Genomic DNA, 20,909 nt, shown 5'->3' with positions numbered 1-20,909 from the left:
TTGTAGAAGCTATTCTTTTATTTATTATTTATTTTAAAAACCATAATTATTTAACATGTCCATAAAGAATTCTCTCTTCATAATCCACTTCAAATAATTTCGCAAATATGTACAAGTTCATGCATGGAGTACTTCCAGGGGCAGAAGACAGTGCAGATCATTATTTCCTGAAGTCTTCAGACTTAGACTCTCTCACGGAGGGATCTGTCTCTTGCTCCCTTATTCTCTCAGTACCAGTCAGTCCCACCAGGAGGATTACAGGCCTCTAAGGTCACATCGCCCCAGGAAGGAGGACTGGTCTGGACAGCCGCTTAACTTAGCAGACGAGCCAGCACCGACGGAGTGGTTTTTGTAACCACATATCAAAGTATTTCAAATTGCCTGTGCTCTCTTGATAAATTTTTAACATATGGTTCATTTTTATAACTTTTAAAATCTTTGATCCATTTTCTATCAGAAGAAATTGGTGATATTCTGCTATTTATGAGATTATCCCCGGTTTTTCTTTCTGCCATTTGTTACATCAGTTCAGACTCATTAAATATCATTCTCTACATCCTTAGAGGATTGGACTAAAACCCTGGATTCTGATTGCTGACCTCTGTGACCACAGATGCTCCCAAACAGACCTGGGAAAAAATAGACTTTATTGATATGGGTGGCACAAGGCAAAGCCTTTTAGTGAGCACCAGTATCATTGGAACACCAATTCATTCAACACTCTTTGGACTTCAGTAGAGTTCCTTGTTAGTTCTTTTGGCGCTCTTAAACAGAACACTTTTCTTTTTTAAAATAATAGCTTTAAATATAATTTTAAAGAATGGCTTCTTATTTTCAAAACATATGCAAAGAGTTTAATATGTAAAGTGAAGTGAGCAGAATCAGGAAAATACTGCGCACAGTATTGCTGATTGTATGATGATCAACTATGAGTAACTCTGCTCTTTTCAGCAACAAAATGATCTAAGACAAGTACAAAGAACTAATGAATGAAAATGCTATCCATGTTAGTTAATATAGAGATGATGGATTCAGAGATAAATAGTATGACACCTGATGGCCAGATGATAGATAAGACTATTTCTAGGGATCACTGTCATCTCATGGAACTGAGCTTCATAGACTTAAACCAACTCTAGTGGTCAAGTTCAGAGGGACCTTAGAGTCTAGATCTGGAGTCCTCAAACTATGGCCCGTGGGCAGATGCGGCAGCATTCTCCCCCTCACCTCACCGAGGGCTATGAAGTTTCTTTATTTAAAAGCCCACAAAACACAGAGTTTTCGTTTTTACTATAGTCCAGCCCTCCAACACTCTGAGGCACAGTGAACTGGCCCCTTATTTAAAAAGTTTGAGGACCCCTGGTAGACCCCTTCCCTTCTCCTCCCCTACTTCTTACTGGTGAGAAAACTGAAGCCCAAGGTCCCACAGCTACAACACCCATGCCTTCCTCACTCCCAAACCCAGCTCTCTCTCCACTAGGCCATACTGCCCTCATGTGATTCCTACCCCAAGCATAAAAACCCATGAGAAACTACCAGAAACACACATATAAACAAACCAACAACTTTATTTATAAAAAATCCTAGAAAAAGAAAAATAATCAACTTTGAATCCAAGTGTGAAGGAAGTCCCATTAAAATGAATTTCTCTTCCTACTCAACCCTCCCCCCAACAAAAGCCAAACAAATTGCGTTAGAATCCTTAATACTTTTAACTGAAACAGGAGAATCACCCACTGCCCTTTTCTCCAGAGCTCCTGAGATAATAAGAGATGCCCAGGTCAGAAGGCTCCTAACCCCTACCTGACTTGCAGCTGTGAGATACCTGCTCAGAGCATTTACAGCCAGGCCCCTCCACTCCACTTCTCTTGGAGGCAATTAAAATACTGCAACGTGCAATGTCTAAAGGGGTGCATCTGGCTGCTAAAACAGAAATTATAATATTAATAGCACTTATGTCTAAAGGCATCCTCCTGGTAGGAGGCAGCCCCATTCCACCCAGTCCCAGTTATTGAAAGTGCTTCAGGGGCAGCTAGGTGGTGCAGTGGCTTGAGCACCAGCCCCCAAGGCAGGAAGACCTGAGTTCAAATTTAGTCTAAGGCACTTAACAATTCCTAGCAGTGTGACCCTAGGCAAGTCATTTAGCCCCAATTACCTAAGCAAAAAAAGAAAGAAAGAAAAAGAAAACAAAGGAAGAAAGTGCTCCAGATGATATGCAAATTGAAACTAAGAACACACAATCAATGTAACAACCAAAAAAAAAAAAAAAACCATATTCCCCCAGTCTCTTCTTGGGAGTCACTGAATGGGGACCACTTCAGAGCAGGGCTGCTCACCATCTTCACAAACAAAGAATTCTGGGCCTGGACCAGAGGTGGTGATCTGGCTCCAGGCAACAAATATACCAAGCCCAGGGGCAGGAAGGAGAATCACTTTGCTCTGGTCTCCGGAGTCAGGGTTTCTGTTGGGGGAGCAGGGGAAAGCCCAATAAAGAACCCCACCCCCCACAGCCTTCAGGAAGGCAGAGGAAGCTGCTGAAGATGAGGGCCAAACTGGATAGAAAGCCTCCAGGAAGCTGGCTGTCTCTGGGGCCTCTGGCAACCAGAGAGGTTGGGGGAGGTTGCATACTCAGGGAGGAATGGAGTCTTTCCTTGCCTGTTGAGGATACCCAGGCAGTGAGTTAGTCATCCCTGCTCAAAAGGGGAAACAAAAGCAAAAATCCAACACAAATCTCTTAATAGAGAAATGCAGATGGGTCCTACAAGAGGCTCCTGGAGAAATCCTGATAAGGGCCAAAAGGGCTTGGCAGGGAAGAGCAGGCAGAAGGAAGGGTCCAGATGAAGGTCTTGAAGGCTGGGGAGTGGCCAGGGGATTTGGAGGTATTCTAGGCCAGGTGAGAGGGGAATTTTAGGCAGGATCGGGGTAAGGGTGTACCTGCTCACTGGATAGTGCAACACTTGCACCCACAGGCCTCCCACTGCTCAGTATTAGGGAGACTCTTGCGCTCCTTCCCAGCTCGGATCCTATGAATTTCACGAACCAGCTGATGGAAGGCTTGCTCCACACCTTGTCCAGTCTTGGCTGATGCCTCCACATAAGGGACCCCTAAACTCCTGGCCATCTCCTGGCCCCGTGTGGGGTCCACCAGCCTGTCGGTCACGTCTACTTTGTTGGCCACCAACACCACGGGCACAGGGGCGGTGCCCTTGAAGCTCTGCAGACGGTCCCAGATGACATTCACATTCTCAAAAGAGTGAGGGTCATTCACTGCATAGACCAAGAGGAAGCCCTCTCCCCAGAGCATGGAATGGTCCCTCAGAGGGTAATACTCTTCATTGCCTGTGGTATCCACTATGCGCAGCTGGCACGGCTTTTTGTCCACCACTGTGTGCTTATGGTAGAAATCTTGGATGGTGGGGTCATATCTGGCCATAAAACTATTCTCAGCAAACTGCATGATCAGTGCACTCTTGCCCACACAAGAGATGCCCATCACTGCCAACCTATACATCTTGGTTCTGCGTCTGTCTGGATCACCTATGGAGGTATGGACATAAGAAGCCATGAGAATTGGGAGGGGCTCAAATAGTCTCTAGTCACTTTCCAGGCTGCAAGGAAGGGCTGCAAGAAGTCAGCCCATTTCACAGGAAGTCACCTCTCGGGAGCAAGACTTTCCTCCAGCCTTCAACCTCAGTGGGCTTCTTTGCCAATGCTCTTCCCCGCCCCCTTTCAGCTCTCTGGGGCCCAGCCAAACAAGGCTATACCCTCCCCCTCCCCCCAGGGACAGAGGTTCAGATAGTGGAAATCTCTGAATCCCCCTGGCTCTTCTGACCTATTCCAAACCCATTAGAGCACGCGGGCTCCAAGCCCTCCCATTCTGTCCGGCTTCTCCAAGACACTCTCTTTTTCACTGGCGCCCTTCTCAAACCCCCGACCAGAAGACCCCAAGGCCAATTCCGAAGGCTGTAGGAGGGCACAGAAGAGTGCTAACCATTTCTAGAGGCCATGCTCCTCCACAGTAATGCAGCCCAAAGGGGTTCAGTTTGGGCGGCTGCCCGGTCTGCAGCTCTTGCATCGAAGGGGCCGAGAGTCTCTGGCCGGCTCGACTGCAAACTGGGCTCCCCCATCTGAACCTGCAATGATACAACCTGAAGTGTATGGGCTCAGGCAGCTAAGATAGGGTCAGGGGAGGCGAGCCCAGCGGCACTGCCCGCACTAATCCGGCCCTATAAGGAACCGAGCTCGGTCAATGCCTCCCGCATTGATGCAGTCCAAGATGGCACTAACTTGGGGTCTACTTGCCTCCCACCCCATTGCTGTTAAATGAGAGCTGGCCTCTACATACCGTTTCGGAGCTGTAAAAATACCCCGTCAGTCCGCATTCAGATGTAGTGTTTAAGGGTGGAACTCCTCAGAAGCAGAGAAGTAGAGACCCCCTTCCTGCGTACTATAGGGGCTTCTGGGAACCCCAGGTCTCCAGGGGGATTTGAAGAGCCCCGCCCCTAAGCAACAAAGGCTCCCCGGAACCACACCCCCACTCCTTTGGGATGTGAGGGACTTCCTTCTTTTTGGAAGCTCCACCCCAAAAGCATTTGGGGAGCCCCACCCCTCAATATAAGCGCCTCAGGGAACTCTTAGTCTACCCTTGCTTTGAGCATCTCGTGTGGCCTTGTTTTGGGAGTGCAGGAAACCCCACCCTGGGGAGTTTGGGGAAACCCTACCTACACAGGGTCCCAGTGGTCCCAGCCCCACAATGTAGCCTGGGGCCAGGGTAGTTCTGCCCCTGGGATTCTGAGGTAAGGATGAAGGTCCAAGAGCCAGTGCTTCTGCACCAAAAGATAGTGCGTGCTAAAGTCCTCCGTCCTGGAGGCCCAAGGGGAAAAAGCAGCCTTTGTCACCCTGGCTTTCTTTTGCCTAATCCGCACTTCACACCCTTAATCACCCCATTCTTATCCCCAGAATTCCTCATTGTCTCTGTGCTTCTGTTTCCACCTCCAAATTTCATTCTTCCATCCATCCTTCACCACAATGACTCTGGGCCACTTCGCCTTTTCCTTGCACCTATGGGCCACCTCCGAGTCCGCAGTCCCTCCTCATTTTCAACTTCTCTGTTTTCCGATCTCCTTAAGGTTCAGGCAGACTTGTTTCACTTTATTTTCCTGGTCCGTGACAAACCTCTTTGGGTGGATTGTTCCTTGGAACTCCTGGACAAGACAGGACCTGGACCCGTCAGTTGTCTCTCCAAATGAACACTCATCTTTGCTATCTTTTTTTTTTTATTATAACTTTTTATTGACAGTGCATATGCCTGGGTAATTTTTTACAGCATTATCCCTTGCACTCACTTCTGTTCCCATTCTTCCCTTCCCTCCCTCCACCCCCTCTCCTAGATGGCAAGCAGTCCTATACATGTTAAATAGGTCACAGTATATCCTAGATACAATATGTGTGCAGAACCGAACAGTTCTCTTGTTGCACAGGGAGAATTGGCTTCAGAAGTTAAAAACAACCTGGGAAGAAAAACAAAAATGTAAAAAGTTCATACTCATTTCCCAGTGTTCCTTCTATGGGTGTAGCTGAGTCTGTTCATCTTTGATCAATTGGAACTGAGTTAGATCTTCTCTTTGTCGAAGAAATCCACTTCCATCAGAATACATCTTCAGACAGTATTGTCGAAGTATATAATGATTTCCTGGTCCTGCTCATTTCACTCAGCATCAGTTCATGTAAGTCTCGCCATTCCTCTCTGGAATCATCCTGCTGGTCATTTCTTACAGAACCATAATATTCCCTAACATTCATATACCGCAATTTACTCAGCCATTTTCCTATTGATGGGCATCCATTCATCTTCCAGTTTGTAGCCATTTCAAACAGGGCTGCCACAAACATTTTGACACATACAGGTCCCTTTCCTTTCTTTAGAGCATAATTCCAGCTTGCTCTCCAGAATGGTTGGATTCGTTCACAACTCCACCAACAATGCATCAGTGTCCCAGTTTTCCCGCATCCCCTCCAACATTCATCATTATTTTTTCCTGTCATCTTAGCCAATCTGACAGGTGTGTAGTGGTATCTCAGAGTTGTCTTAATTTGCATTTCTCTGATCAATAATGATTTGGAACACTCTTTCATATGAGTGGTAATAGTTTCAATCTCATCCTCTGAAAATTGTCTGTTCATATCCTTTGACCATTTATCAATTGGAGAATGGCTTGATTTCTTATAAATTAGAGTCAATTCTCGATGTATTTTGGAAATCAGGCCTTTATCAGAATCTTTAACTGCAAAAAAGTTTTCCCAGTTTGTTGCTTCCCTTCTAATCTTGTTTGCATTAGTTTTGTTTGTACAAAGGCTTTTTAATTTGATATAATGAAAATTTTCTATTTTGTGTTCAATAATCATCTCAAGTTCTTCTTTGGTCACAAATTTCTTCCTCCTCCGCAGGTCTGAGAGGTAAACTATCCTATGTTCCTGTAATTTATTTATAATCTTGTTCTTTATGCCTAGGTCATGCACCCATTTTGATCTTTTCTTGGTATATGGTGTTAAGTGTGGGTCCATACCTAGTTTCTGCCATCCTAATTTCCAGTTTCCCAGCAGTTTTTGTGAAATAATGAATTCTTATCCCAAAAGTTGGGATCTTTGGGTTTGTCAAACACTAGATTGCTATAGTTATTAACTATTTTGTCTTGTGACCCTAACCTATTCCACTGATCAACTAATCTATTTCTTAGCCAATACCAAATGGTTTTGGTGACCACTGCTTTATAATATAGTTTTAGATCAGGTACAGCTAGGCCGCCTTCATTTGATTATTTTTCATTAATTCCCTTGAAATTCTCGACCTTTTGTTCTTTCAGATGAATTTTGTTGTTATTTTTTTCTAGGTCATTAAAATAGCTTCTTGGAAGTCTGATTGGTATAGCACTAAATAAATAGATTAGTTTAGGGAGTATTGTCATCTTTATTATATTTGCTCGGCCTATCCAAGTTTGCTTTCTTTTTTAAATCATGTATATCACCTATCCATAAAGGAGGACACTGCTCAGCAGTGGATGAAACACATGTCGGCAGCTATGGCCAGCCCAGCATGACTAGCTCTCCCTGTCTTTAAAATGCTGTTCTGCACTAACTTCAGAACTGTCACCCTTTCTCCTGTCAGTCTCTTGACAGCCTGAAGAAGCAGAACCCATCTCTGTAGCACATCAGCACAAGATAGCAAGGGGAGATCTAATCCCACAGCTTCCTTGAAAGTTGGACTTCCATCTCAAATGGCCATGATAATTACTATCACAAACTCAGTGCCTCTCTTAGATCTCTGAAAGACAAAGTAGGTGTTCTCTGTGGTCTGGTCGACCAGAGACTTTGGTGTGGACTCTTCTACTCTGGGTTGGAGAGGTGAGGGGGAGCTAGTCTCATAGTCAGAAAAAAAAATGGCTAGAAAAGAAGAAAAGTTGGTAGTTCATCTGAAGTGGAGAAACAGGAGTAAAACCAGGGTTCTGTAGAAGGTACTACAAAGACCAGGGAAAAGAATACAGGTGGGACCAGGAATCTAGACCTCACAGTGCTAGGAGGATTCTTAAGAATCCCAGGGGAATCTCCATAAAAGAGAAGTTACTGGACAGATAAAATGGATGAATTGTGTCTCCTGATGCATCCCCAACTTATCTAAATGTCTGGAAACTATATCTCCATTTCCCTCTTGTGGCACCTAACTAATGACCTCATTATCAAGCACACTATGAAAATTGTATTACTTCAAAGGAATGGAGACAAATCTGGTGAATCAGAGTCCAATTCCGGTCCAGGAAACAGCAACTGTCCCAATATACCTCAGTTCTCTTGGTACTGTCATGGAGAGGGAGAGTAGTGGTATGTGTCACCATTGTGGGAGAGAAGAAAGAGGCAAGTTCCCTCAGCCAAACCAGTTATAAGCCAAGCTGATGAGATTGCCTTGCCCTGGATGAGCTCCACAACAAGCCCAGGGCAACTGATCTCAACCTCTGACCCCCACACAAAAGAGGCTGGGATGATTGTGATCTGGAGCATCAAAGAATGATGCTTGTGGACAGTAGAATATCAGAACCCTATGGGCTACACAATCAGGTTTAGAAGGCTTAAATAGGTGATCGAAAGCAACAGGATCATGGAGAATCTGGGTCTGAGGGTTGATCAATTTGTGTTATAGGACAATTCCTTAAGGAAAACTATATCATCTAGGTCTCCTGGATTGAACTATCAGTCCCTTGGCAAATCATTAGCTACTTCCCACCAGAGCAGGCTAATCTAACAGCTGTCTTCTTCTTCACCTGCTAGTCTCAAAGAATGAGAAGGCCAGGGGCAAAGGAAACTAGGTGTGTTCCACTGATTCTTTGAGGCCAGTGATACATACACCATTTCCTCCCCAAACACAAGACATATGAACCAAGTTTTACCCAGTGTTTTTTTTTAGCCCAAAAGATAACCTAATCTTTTATTCAGTGCATTTACTTCCATTTCACAGAATTGATTTTAAGAAGTTGTTTTTCTCAGTCAAGCAGTTGGCTTTTTTCTCCTAATTTTCATAAGTCTTCTGCATAGCCATATAAAAGAGAAGATTTTATATTTGACCCTCTAGGTAACAGGGAGCCACTGGAGTTTGTTGAGTAGGGAAAGTAATATAATCTAACCTGCCTTCCATTTTCATTAGTTGCATTTGCCTTGCTAATTTACACAATTTATTTCTTTGAAATACATAATAAAGTTATCAGTCTTTCTATTTTTCTTCCCCCCCCTTAGAGATCGCTACCATTAGATACAAATATGTATGGAAAGTCATTCTGTATATATATTTATTAGTTTTTTTTAAATAATTTTTTTATTTCCAAAACATATGCAAAAATGATTTTCCAATACTGACCTTTGAAAAGTTTGTTTTCACAGTGTTTTGACTCCTGAACACACTCTTTCTAAATCTTCTTCTTCAAGATCAAGTGACCCTCTTCCTATCAAAGCACTCTCTGCCACCACTGCTTTAATTTCTTTCCCCTCCCCTCTCTTGAGATATCAGGTAGCCTTTGGGTCAATCTCATTTGCTTGTGAGGATATTAATTTTGAGCAACAGTTTTGTCCTCAACCACCTTTCTTCCAAAAACTTGCTCTTCTGGATTCTTCTCTTCTGCATATAGACATATTCAATTGGCCCCCTCCCCGCCAAAGACCTACCAACTGAATGCATCAGTCTATCCATCCAATTCTTTTCCTCCCACTAAGTAGGAACATGGGAATGGAGTGAATTCAGGAATTCCTTATGGGATAGCCTCCCATGAAAATCCTCCAACAAGTCGGATGCCAAAAAACACTTTGTCCTTCAGGAATCTGAGAGGTACAGAGAAAATAGCTGTTCTCTAGGGCCTGCCCAGACACACTACTGTGTATAGTCAGAAAGACTATCCCATAGAAAGAATCCTGAAGCCAGAAAAAAAGATTGGAAAATCAGAAAATCCATGTAGTTAACCTGGACTGATGACCATAAATGAGAAACACCTCTAAAGAAATTTCGCCATGGAATATTCCATTCACATTCATATACTCCCCTTTTGGGCCCAAATTGGCTCTAAGTTATTCTCCAAAGTGGTCTTGTACTTTCCCACACCTATGAGCATTCACATATACTATTCCTCATGCCTGACGGCACTTTATCTGTCCCACAAAATTATCTTCTACCACATCCCTTCATCAAGGCCTTTCTAAATCCTACTTAAGACTGAAAGATAGATGGGGCCAATAAATTTACCCTTTTTTCTTTGCAAGCAAAGAAAATGATGTCTGCTAAGGCTGAACCACTGAGATCCTAGGTGACTCTAGGCAGCTGTCAGAGGGAGAATTCCAAAGCCATTGTTATGGCATTAAATCCATTGTTTTTTCTCTATATCATTACTGCCTCTCCTTCACTCTTGAGTTTCTGCTAAGTATTTCTAGCAAATGGCACGGGTCATTGTGCTTGAATATGGCATGGATGTATTATGGAATGAAGTCAGAAGACTGATATTAAAGCTTCTTTTGAAGCTCCAAAGGGGATAATATGGAAATGTACCAGGATATCTGACAGAGCCCATCAACAGGAAGTCCTGAATGACATATGCATGAGTCTTCTAGGGACTCAGCTGACCTAGACACAGGGCATCCACTCTTTTAGAGATAATGCAGGACCATGGACAAAGGTCAGCAATACTAGGCACTGAAACCTTCACCTTATCTTACAAATGTTCTCTGCTATGGAAGTAGACTGTAGGATTCACCTACTTTCTGCCACTACAGTAATGTTCACTGAGTCATGGATTGACATGCATTGGGTCATGACTTCTCTTCAATAAGCCAAAGGAGAGGACCTTCTTAGTCCAATATGGTAGGACTAAAGAAGCGAGAGAGAGGAGCCTTTCTCCCAGAAGAGACAGTTTCTGAACTGATTATTTTCTGGTGGAGAAGACACCAATTTCAAGTTTTCAATGTGGATAACTGTTGTATTGTTTTTATTTGGGAAAGCTGAGTATAAAACACACCTATGGGCAAGGAAAAGTCAGGTAGACCACTTGGAATTTGATTCTTGGCTCTCCCATAGGTATGCTTCGTCTGTGATTAAAATCCCCGGTGAGTCTGTTCTTCTCTTCAAAATTTCTGTTTCTGTGTATACCTCATAATTGTTGCCAGTTTTTCAGAAGACTCAGATTTCCCCTCACCCTTGTTTGATGACGGGATCTGCACTGACATAGAAATAATCTGCGCAGCTGAGACCTGGATTTATAAGTTACCTGAATACTTTCCAATATCCTCTAAGTGTATTGAAGTGATTAAGGACAAATTATTCTCTAGCTTTTTTCAAATCCCAGCTAAACTCATCTTCTACCAGAAGTCTTTCCTAATCCCTATTCTCCTTTGAGAATATGCTTCCCTCCATCTCTTTTTGTCCATGTCTAAAATCTTACCTAGAAATGAGATGGCTTTTTTAGAATAACCCAGAACCATGGACAGAGGCTAGCCACACCAGCCACAATGATTTTCACTTGTACTTGCCAATTATCTTTGCTATGGAAACAGACTGCTGGTTATATCTATTGTCTCTCTCTGTGTGTGTGTGTGTGTGTGTGTGTGTGTGCACGCGCGTACATGTACTGATGCCTATAGACATTATACATATACATAATTATAGGCCAATCTGTAAAGCAATTTGGAACTCTAAAATGTCACTGCTCTGTGAGTATTTTCTGACTACCAAAGATATCCATTGAGATGAAAGGAGAAAAGTAACCCATATTACCATAAAATTATAGGAAATCTATACTATAGAGTACTTATCAAATGTGAGTTAATTTTTAAACAAATCTTAGTATATGAATGCAACAGTGTATATGATACAATGATATTGTGTAAAAAGTGACAAAATGGATTGTTTTAGGAAGGATTTTATGAACAAATAGAGAGTCAAGTGAGCAGAATAATTTATATTAACAAAGACAGTGAAGTAAGCAGAATAATTTTTATCATAAAATATGGGTATGCAAAGACACAACAATAGGAAAAATGTAAGAACTCTTCTCCAGAGGATTAGGCTAGTGGCCTTCACACCACAAAGTAGGCACAAGCTCTGCTAGACTCTAAGTTCCGCATCTTCCAAGAAATGGCTTTAGAGATTACCAAAAAAAAAAAACCCTTCCTTCATTGGCTCCCACAAATTCCCAGAGCAACGGGAGTAACTAACAACAACACTAATAACCCCTTTTCCTCAATTGATGCTATCGGATGCTACTAGTACCTAATACAAAATGTTAATATGAATACTGTATTCTGCATTCAGGCACACTTCTGGCAGCAACCATTTTGTTTAATTTTGTGAGCAGTTAATATATAATTTTTCCAATTACTTAGCTGTGTAAGTACGCAGTTACTTGCAGTTGTATTTTTATAATTCTTACGTATTTATCTTGGTAGGGAAATTCCAAAATATTTTATTTATTTTATAGTGATTTTACATGATATTTCTCTTTATCTTCCTACTTCCTATCTTTATTGGTGTTAGTTTAAAATGTCATTGATTTGTGTGGATATTTTTGTCTCCTGCAAATTTGCTAAAAGTATTGTTGCAATTAATTTTTACCTGAATTAAGTTCTTGAGGTACATCAATATATCATCTGCAAAGGGGATAATTGTGAATTTTTGCCTTCCTATAGTTATTCCCTCAATTTTCTTTTCATCTTAGTGCCAGTCAACATTTCTCATACCATGTCAGTCAGAAGTGGTGACAATGAATATCACTGTTTCACCCCGAATTTATGTATGAATTTATACATAAGATAAATCATACACTTTGACTGAGCAATACCACTACTAGATCCCAAAGAGATCATACAAAAAGGAAAGGACAGAAACACATAAATATATATGCATATGCAAAAATATTTATAGCAGTGCTTGTTGGGGTGTCAAAATATTGGAAATTGAGGGAAAGGCCATCAATTGGGGAATGGATGAATACATTTTGGTATAGGAATATAAAGGAATATTATTGTACACTAAGAAATGAACAGGCAGATTTCAGAAAAACCTGAAAAGACTTGTACAAAGTAATACAAAGTGAAATGAGCAGAACCAGGAAAACACTGTGCACAGCATCAGCAACATTGTATGATGATCAACTATGAATAAGTCTGCTCTTCTCAGCAACAAAATGATCTAAGACAAGTACAAAGAAATCCCGAAAGAAAATGCTAGCCATATTCTGATAAAGAATTCATGGACTGAATGCAGATCAAAGCATTGTTTTTTTCCTCCCACTTTTTCCTTCAGGTTCCTCTTTCACAGCTGTGACTAATGTTGAATTGTGTCTTACATGATAGGTCAGGTATAAACTAAATCAAACTACATCCCTTCTTCAGAAGAGGGGAGAGGAAGGAAGGAGGGAGAAAACTTGGGAATTCAAAATCTTGTAAAACAAATGCTAGAAAGGAAGGTGGCCTAGCCATACCAGACCTAATCCCATATTTATTAAGAGGCAGTCTTCAAAATTGTTGGACTAAGAGTAGAGAATCAGTGGAATAGATGAAGTAAACAAGACACAATGATCAATGACTATAGTGATCAAGTGTAGGATTAAACCCAAAGATGCCAGTTTCTGGGCTGAGACTTCTATTGGATAAAAATGGCTAGGAAAATAGGAAATACTATGGCAGAAACTAGGCATTGACTAACATCTAATACCCTACACCAACATAAGGTCAAAATGGGTTCATGATTTCAATACAAAGGGAGATATTATAGGCAAATTAGGAGAACAAGGAATAGTCTACATCTTGTCAGGAGAAGGGAGGAAATTTTGGACAAAGAAGTAGAGAACATTATGAAACGCAAAATGAGTATTTTTGATCATGTTAAATCATAAATGGGGTGGAAGGAGTGTGCAGAGAAAAATGACAACTACATAAAAAGATGAGAGATAATAGATGATATAGGACTGGATAATAGATGATATAGGACTGGTTTATAATAAGTGATGACATTAACAGAGATGATTAGTTATTATAGAGATAGAATCCGAGATAAATATTATGACACTTGATGGCTAGATGATAGGAGTATTTCTAAGGATCACTATCATCCCATTGAACAGAGCTATATAGACTTAGACCCCCTCTACTGGTAAAGTTAAGAGGGACCTGAGAGTCTAGATCAATCCTCCTCTTCTCTTCCCACTTCTTACTGGTGAGAAAACTGAAGTTCAAGGTCCCACAGCTACAACACCCATGCCTTCCTCACTCCCAAACCCAGCTCTCTCTCCACTAGGCCATCCTGCCCTCATGTGATTCCTACCCCAAGCATATCAACCCATGAGAAACTACCAGAAACACACGTATAAACAAACCAAAACTTTTATTTATAAGTAATCCAAGAAAAAAAAAGTAATCAACTTTGAATTCCTCTTCCTGCTCACTCCCCACCCCCAAAGCCAACGAGGTAGCTTTAGAATCCTTGATACTTTTAACTTAAACAAGAGAATCACCCACTGCCCTTTTCACCATAAATCCTGAGGTAATACAAAGATGTCCCTGTCAGAAGGTTCCTAAGTAGAACTCCACCTGACAGTTCAGAACATTTACAGCCAGGCCCCTCCACTCTACTTCTCTTGGAGGCAATTAAAGTAATTCAACGTGCAATGTCTAAAGGGGTGCATCTGGCTGCTAAAACAGAAATTGTAATTTTAATAGCACTTATGTCTAAAAGGCATCCTGCTGGTAGGAGGCAGCCCCATTCCACCCCAACCCCTCACGGCTATCGAAAGTGCTCCAGGAGCAGCTAGATGGGCAGAGGTTACAGCACCACCCCCAAACTCAGGAAGACTAGAGTTCAAATCTGGCTTCAGACACTTAACACTTCCTAACAGTGTGACTCTGGGCAAGTCACTTAATCCCAATTGCCTCAGGAAAAAAGAAAACAAAAGAAAAAAAAAGTGCTCCAGATGATAAGCAAGTTGAGAACAAAAATGCTCAACATGAGTAACAAAAAAAAAAAAAAAAAACCCATATTTCCGTCTGCTCTTGAGGGTCACTGAATGGGGACCAGTTCAGAGCAGGGCTCCTCACCAACACCACAAACAAGATCTTCTGGACAACAGGGGTGGTAACCTGGCTCCAGACAGCAAATACACCAAGCTCAGGGGCAGCAGGGAGAATCACTTTGCCCTGGTTTCCAGGGTCTAGTTGAGGGAGCAGGGGAAATCCCCCACACACGGCCTCCAGGAAGGCAAAGGAGGCTGCTGAAGATGAGGGCCGGACTGGAGAGAAAGCTTCCAGGAAAGCTGGCTGTCTCTGGGGGCGCTGGCAGCCAGAGAGGCTGGAGGAAGCTGTGCACTCAAGGAGGAAGGGAGTCTTTCCTTGCCTGTTCAGGATACCCAGGCAATGAGTTAGTCATTCCTGCTCAAAAGGGGAAACAAAAGCAAAAATCCAAAACAAAACTCTTCATATAGAAACACAGGCGGGTCCCTCCAAGTGGCTCCTGTTTAAAAGGCCCAAAAGGGCTTGGAAGTGAAGAGCAGGGAAAAGGAAGGGTCCAGATGAAGGTCTTGAAGGCTGGGGAGTGGCCAGGGGATTTGGAGGTATTCTAGGCCAGGGGAGAGGGGAATTAGGGGGCAGGATCAGGGTAAGGGTGTACCTGCTCACTGGATGGTACAACACTTGCACCCACAGGCCTCCCTCTGCTTAGTATTAGGGAGAATCTTGAGTTACTCCTCAGCTCGCTTCCTCCGAATTTCTCGAACCAGCTCATGGAAGGCTTGCTCCACACCTTGTCCAGTCTTGGCTGAGGTCTCCACATAAGAGAACCCGAAGCGCCTGGCCATCTCCTGGCCCCGTGTGGGGTCCACCAGCCTGTCGGTCACGTCTACTTTGTTGGCCACCAACATCACGGGTACACGGTCGGTGCCCTTGAGCCACTGCAGACTGTCCCAGAAGAAATTCATCTTTTCAAAAGAGTAGAGGTCATTCACTGCATAGACCAAGAGGAAGCCCTCTCCCCAGAGCACGGAATGGTTCCTCAGATAATAAAATGCTCCATTGCCTGTGGTATCCATGATGTCCAGCTGACACTGCTCTTCGTCCACCATTGTATCCTTACTATAGAAATCTTGGGTCGTGGGGTCATACTCCGTCACAAAATGATTCCTACTAAACTGCCCGATCAGTGCAGTCTTGCCCACAGAACAGGTGCCCATCACCACCAACTTATACATCTTGGTTGTGCGTCTGTCTGAATCACCGATGGAGGTATGGACACAAGAAGCCATGAGAACTGAAAGGGCTCACTTGAAATCTAGTCACTTTCCAGGCTGCAAGGAAGAAGCTGCAAGAAGTCAGCCCATTTCACAGGAGGTCACCTCTCGGAGGAAGACTTTCCTCTGGCCTCCTGTTTCAATTCTTTGCCCATCCTCTTCCCCGCCCCCCTTTCAGCTCTCTGGGGCCCAGCTGAACAAGGTTCAACCCTGCCCCCTCCCCGCCCCCCCAGAGACAGAACTTCAGATAGTGGAAATCTCTGACTCCCCTGGTTCTTCTGAGCAATTCCAAACCCATTAGAGCACGTGGGCTCCAGGCCCTCCCATTCTGTCCGTCTTCTCCAAGACACTCTCTTTTTCACTGGCGCCCTTCTCAAACCCCCGACCGACCAGAAGACCCCGCGGTCAATTCCGAAGGTTCTAGGAGGCCAGAGAATGCTAACTATTTCTACAGGCCACGCTCCTCCACAGTAATGTAGCCCAAAGAGCTTCGGTTTGGGCGGCTGCCGGGTCTGCAGCTCCTGCATCAAAGGGGCCGAGAGTCCCTGGCCGGCTCGGCTGTAAACTGGGCTCCCCCATCTCAACCTGCATCTGAACCCAAACTGTATGGGCTCAGGCAACTAAGGTGGGGGGAGGCAGGCGAGCCCAGCGGCACTGCCCGCACTAATCCGGCCCCACGAGGAGCCGAGCTCCGCCAATACCTCCCGCATTGATGCAGTCCAAGATGGCACTAACTTGGGGTCCACTTGCCACCCCACCCCATTGCTGTTAACTGAGACTAGGCTCAATGAGCACCCAGAACATCCCGCTAACATGAACTAATCAGCTGGCCTCTACATACCGTTTCGGAGCTGTAAAAATACTCAGTCAGGTCGCATTCAGGTCTAGTCTTTAAGAGTGGAACAATAAGAAGCGGAGTAGAGGTGCGCTTCCTGCTCAGTGTTAGGGCTCCAGAGAACCCCAGGTCTCCAGGGTGATTTGAAGAACCCCGCCCCTAGGCCACAAAGTACCACGCCCCCGCTCCTTTAGGATGTGAGGAACTTCCTTCTTTTTGGAAGCTCCACCCTAAAAGCATTTTGGGAACTCCACCCCTCAGTATAAGCGCCTCAGGGAACTCTTAGTCTACCTTTGCTGGAGCTTTGAGCGTCCCGTGTGGCCGTGTTTGGGGAGCTCAGGAAACCCCACCCTTGGGAGTTCGGGGAAGCCCTACATGCACCACAAGGGTTATTGGCCCAGCCTCACAGTATAGCCTGCGGCCAGGGTAGTTCTGTTGAGGTCTAGCTTTGGAGTACCTAAATGAAATTAGGTTAAGGTCTAGTGGCAGGTTTGGGGGACAGATTCGGCGCAAGGGGGTTTAGTAGAGGCCCGAGTTCCCAATAAAAGCATTTATTGGCCCGCAGAGCTAGATTGATAAAAGAGGTTTATTATTAGATAAGCAAAGTTAAAGTATAGGCGAAGGTAAAGATAAGGAGGGCACTGGACAGAGGGTCCTGACGTGGTAGCCATGTTTGGAATCTCTGCCAAGAGGGGTTCCCAGCGTGGCCTTTTTCTAATAGGAGACTTAGCTTAAGGGGCTTTCGGGTGTAGCCCCAAAGTTGGCTCAGATCCCGGTGGGGCTGGGAACAGGTCAGATCTTCTATTGGAATTCAAAGGGACCAGGATTTGTGAGTTAAAGGGCAGTTTACATTATTAACTAGGAGAGGCTGGGAATCTAGAAAGGAATCTTTCCCGCATCAGTTCTGTCTTTAGGATTCTGAGGTAAGAATGAAGGTCTAAGAGCCAGTGTTTCTGCACCAAAGGATAGTGCGCACTAAAGTCCTCAGTCCTGCAGGTCCCAGGGGAAAAAGCAGGCTTTGTCACCCTGGCTTTCTTTTGCCCAATCCGAGCTTCACACCCTTAATCACCACTCCAAACCCCATTGTTAGAATCTGCCCTCATTCTCTGGCTATAATTTGTGGGCAAAAAGGCGTAAGAGACAAATATTCAGAAATTGCTTTCTGTCCTAGGGAATGCATCCGTTCCCTTTATTTGACCTTGCTCACACATTGATATCTGGGACAGCGCTCAGGAATATCTTGGCTATAAGTCGTTGGTCTAAACCTAATTTCTGTCAAAATGCTTTCCATTTCCAAACTTTGTCCATTCCAAAGGAGTACAGCCTTCTACCAAAAACTAAGTTCTCAGATTGATGCACCATTGCTTTGAGTGTGATTATTCAGAATGCTTCTGATGTGGGAAAGATTCCTTTCTATTCCCAGCCTCTCCTAGTTAATAATGTAAATTGCCCTTTAACTCACAAATCCTGGTGCCTTTGAATTCCAATAGAAGATCCGGGACCTGTTCCCAGCCCCACCGGGATCTGAGCCAACTTTGGGGCTACACCCGAAAGCCCCTCGAGCTAAGTCTCCTATTAGAAAAAGGCCACGCTGGGAATCCCTCTTGGCAGATTCCAAACATGGTCGCCATGTGAGGACCCCCTGTCCACTGGACCCTTTGTCCAGTGCCCTCCTTATCTCTATCTTCACCTAATAATAAACCTCTTTTATCAATGTAGTTCTCTGGACCAATAAATGCTTTTATTGGGAACTTGCGCTGCTACTAGACCCCATTTACCGCCATACCCTTGCGCCGAATCTGTACCCCAAACCTGCCACTAGACCTTAACCCGATTTCATTTAGGTCCCCCAAATCTAGACCTCAACATTTCCTCTTCCAAGCTGTTCCCTTTCTAAATCAGCATCAGATAATTTCAGTAATGGCTCGTTTACACCCCCATTCAAGGCTTAGAAATCTAGCTGGGACTTCAGGATTGGAAAGATCTCCGAGAACTTTACAGACCTGCTTGAGGTAGGGGCATGGGACACCCTTCACCCCCCAGGCTCTTCCTGACCTCCAAGCTTGATTGCTGATTGGAAGGCCAAGATCCTGGGGCTTGTTGCAGAAATTCCCAAGCCAGTTATTTTTCTTGGCGGTTCAAATCCAGTGCCCTCTGGGCACTGTGGCAATTTCCATAAAGATTTCAAGGAAGGCACAATTGCTAACTCGGTTTCCTAGAAGGAAAACCACCTGGCTCTCTTGTTTACATCTTCTCTCTCCCTTGCCCAAGATGTTTCTCTCCCCTTTCCCCATCCCTACTCTCCTCCCCGCTTCACTTCTCTCTTTTTTTCTGAAGGAGCAGATTGTTTATGGAGCACCATGTGGGTTATCTGCTCCGACTGCCTGGGGCTTTCTGCTATAAACGGGATGCTGATCTAGGGAGCCTTTCCCCTGCACACGGCTGGGAATTGTTTTACCCTGAAACATCAGAGGCGGTCCATGACCTGCCTGCACCCTAATTCGGGGATCCTTTTGCAGATGAACAACCCTGATCCTATAAATACTGGATCACTAGGCCACACATAGGCTGGATAGGAGAGAGCCCGCCTTTGGGAGAGGGAGAGGCCCCTTAGGCAAAGCCCAGACAGGTTTGCCAGGAAAAGCCACCATCGAGATTCATTGAGGCGGCTTTGACTTTTCCAGAGCACTTCACTAATTATTTTCATCCTCTCAACCAAAGGACTCACTAAAAAGCTTGACGTTCAAAGTGTAACACCCTTGTAATGTGCCCAGAACAATTTGGCAAGCCTTCACATCAGAGATGCTCATCCTCCTTGGATACCCTTGGGATCTACCTGACACTCAACTCTCTCCTGAGACTCCAAGAAGATAGATCACCCTCACTGGCTCCCTCTCCCACTCTCCACAGCAGATCACCCAAACTTGCTCACTTCTCCTCAACCCTTTCATTGCTTCCCTCCCTCAACTCTCTCAACTAAGAACCTTATACTTCATTTTACAGAAAAAAATTAGAGTCATTTTCCATGAACTCCCTCTTCTCTCCTCTTCCACATCTCCCGTACCTTTTACCCACGTTTTTGACCTGCCCCTGCTATATAGAATGTCATGGGCCAGGACACCGGTGCTACTTGTCTGATGGAGCAGATTTAGATTCTTGGGATAAAGACTTGATACTTCTCTAATTTGTCAGGCCAACTTAGTGTGACTAGAGTGAACTCAGTTTGACCTGAATGAACTCAGTAAGATTATGTAAAATCACCAAAAATGTCTCCATTGATCTACAAACCCAAACGATCTTGCATCCACTCAGAGCAAGATAAGCTTTCTTAGGGAAACTCACAACCCCAGGCAAGATGTCACATTTATTTGAGACTTCCCTTCCTCATACATAAAATGGGTCTTCAAAAAATGACTTTTTGCAGACCACTTCTTCCTTGAGAATGATATGCTAGCCAAGAGAATCCCTCTTGATGTCTCTTTAACAATAAAGCTTTTTGCCATAGCCTCTGGGTTTACCCAATTCAGCGGCTCGGAACTCACACTTTGGAGAGAAGGAATCCCACCAATTCCTGCCTAATCTCTTCATTGGGACCCACATCCCTCATCTAGAGGACACAGTAAAATAACAATATTCTGAAGCAACTTGGGCAGACAAGAAAAGCATTTTAGAGGGAAGGGAGGAGAAGAGAAAAAAGGGAATCGGCCAAAGGAAAAAAGAAAAATATGTAGAATGTAAGTGGTAAGATTTATTCTCAAGAAGAGATTCCTCATTCAAGGGCAGAGATGAAAGGGAAAAAGAATAAGCACTTTTACAATTGCAGAAGCTATTCTTTTATTTATTTAAAAATAAATATATTTAATATATCCATAAAGAATTGTCTGTTCATAATCTACTTCAAATAATTTCGCAAATATGTACAAGTTCATGTATGGAGTACTTCCAGGGGCAGAAGACAGAGCAGACCATTATTTCCTGAAGTCTTCCGAATTAGATTCTCTCACGGAAGGATCTGTCTCTTGCTCCCTTATTCTCTCTCTCCTCTCAGTACCAATTACCACCCCCACCCCCACCACCACCAGGGGGGATTATAGGCCTCTAAGGTCACATCACCCCCAGGAAGGAGGCCTGGTCCGTACAACCGCTTAGCAGATGAGCCAGCACCGAAGTGATGGCAGGAGCCGGGGAAAGGGCAGAGGGCCAGGGCAATGGCAAAAGGCTCCTGGCAAGCTCGGGGCTCCCTAGCTGTGGCCAACCGGGGTACACGTACGGCA

The 20,909-nt window shown here is 44.1% G+C and overlaps 2 protein-coding genes across 2 annotated transcripts; both read right to left on the bottom strand.

The window, feature by feature from the left end:
- Positions 1-865: 865 nt before the first annotated feature.
- On the bottom strand, positions 866-3,837 carry LOC127564892 (GTPase NRas-like). The gene has a single exon (XM_052001716.1). The coding sequence runs from the start codon at positions 3,563-3,565 to the stop codon at positions 2,939-2,941; it is 627 nt and encodes a 208-aa protein (XP_051857676.1). The 5' UTR covers positions 3,566-3,837; the 3' UTR covers positions 866-2,938.
- An 11,342-nt stretch (positions 3,838-15,179) lies between these two features.
- Positions 15,180-16,354, bottom strand: LOC127538119 (ras-like protein). The gene has a single exon (XM_051961678.1). The coding sequence runs from the start codon at positions 15,813-15,815 to the stop codon at positions 15,255-15,257; it is 561 nt and encodes a 186-aa protein (XP_051817638.1). The 5' UTR covers positions 15,816-16,354; the 3' UTR covers positions 15,180-15,254.
- Positions 16,355-20,909: the final 4,555 nt, after the last annotated feature.

The sequence above is a fragment of the Antechinus flavipes genome, chromosome 5 (assembly GCF_016432865.1).
Source record: "Antechinus flavipes isolate AdamAnt ecotype Samford, QLD, Australia chromosome 5, AdamAnt_v2, whole genome shotgun sequence".
NCBI classification, from domain to species: Eukaryota; Metazoa; Chordata; class Mammalia; order Dasyuromorphia; family Dasyuridae; genus Antechinus; species Antechinus flavipes.
Note: the sequence above shows the minus strand (reverse complement) of the source record. Positions and strands in the feature narration are given on the sequence as shown.

Excerpts from the sequence above, each read along its gene's own strand:
- LOC127564892 (XM_052001716.1), bottom strand. The coding sequence starts at position 3,565 with ATGGCTTCTTATGTCCATACCTCCATAGGTGATCCAGACAGACGCAGA.
- LOC127538119 (XM_051961678.1), bottom strand. The coding sequence starts at position 15,815 with ATGGCTTCTTGTGTCCATACCTCCATCGGTGATTCAGACAGACGCACA.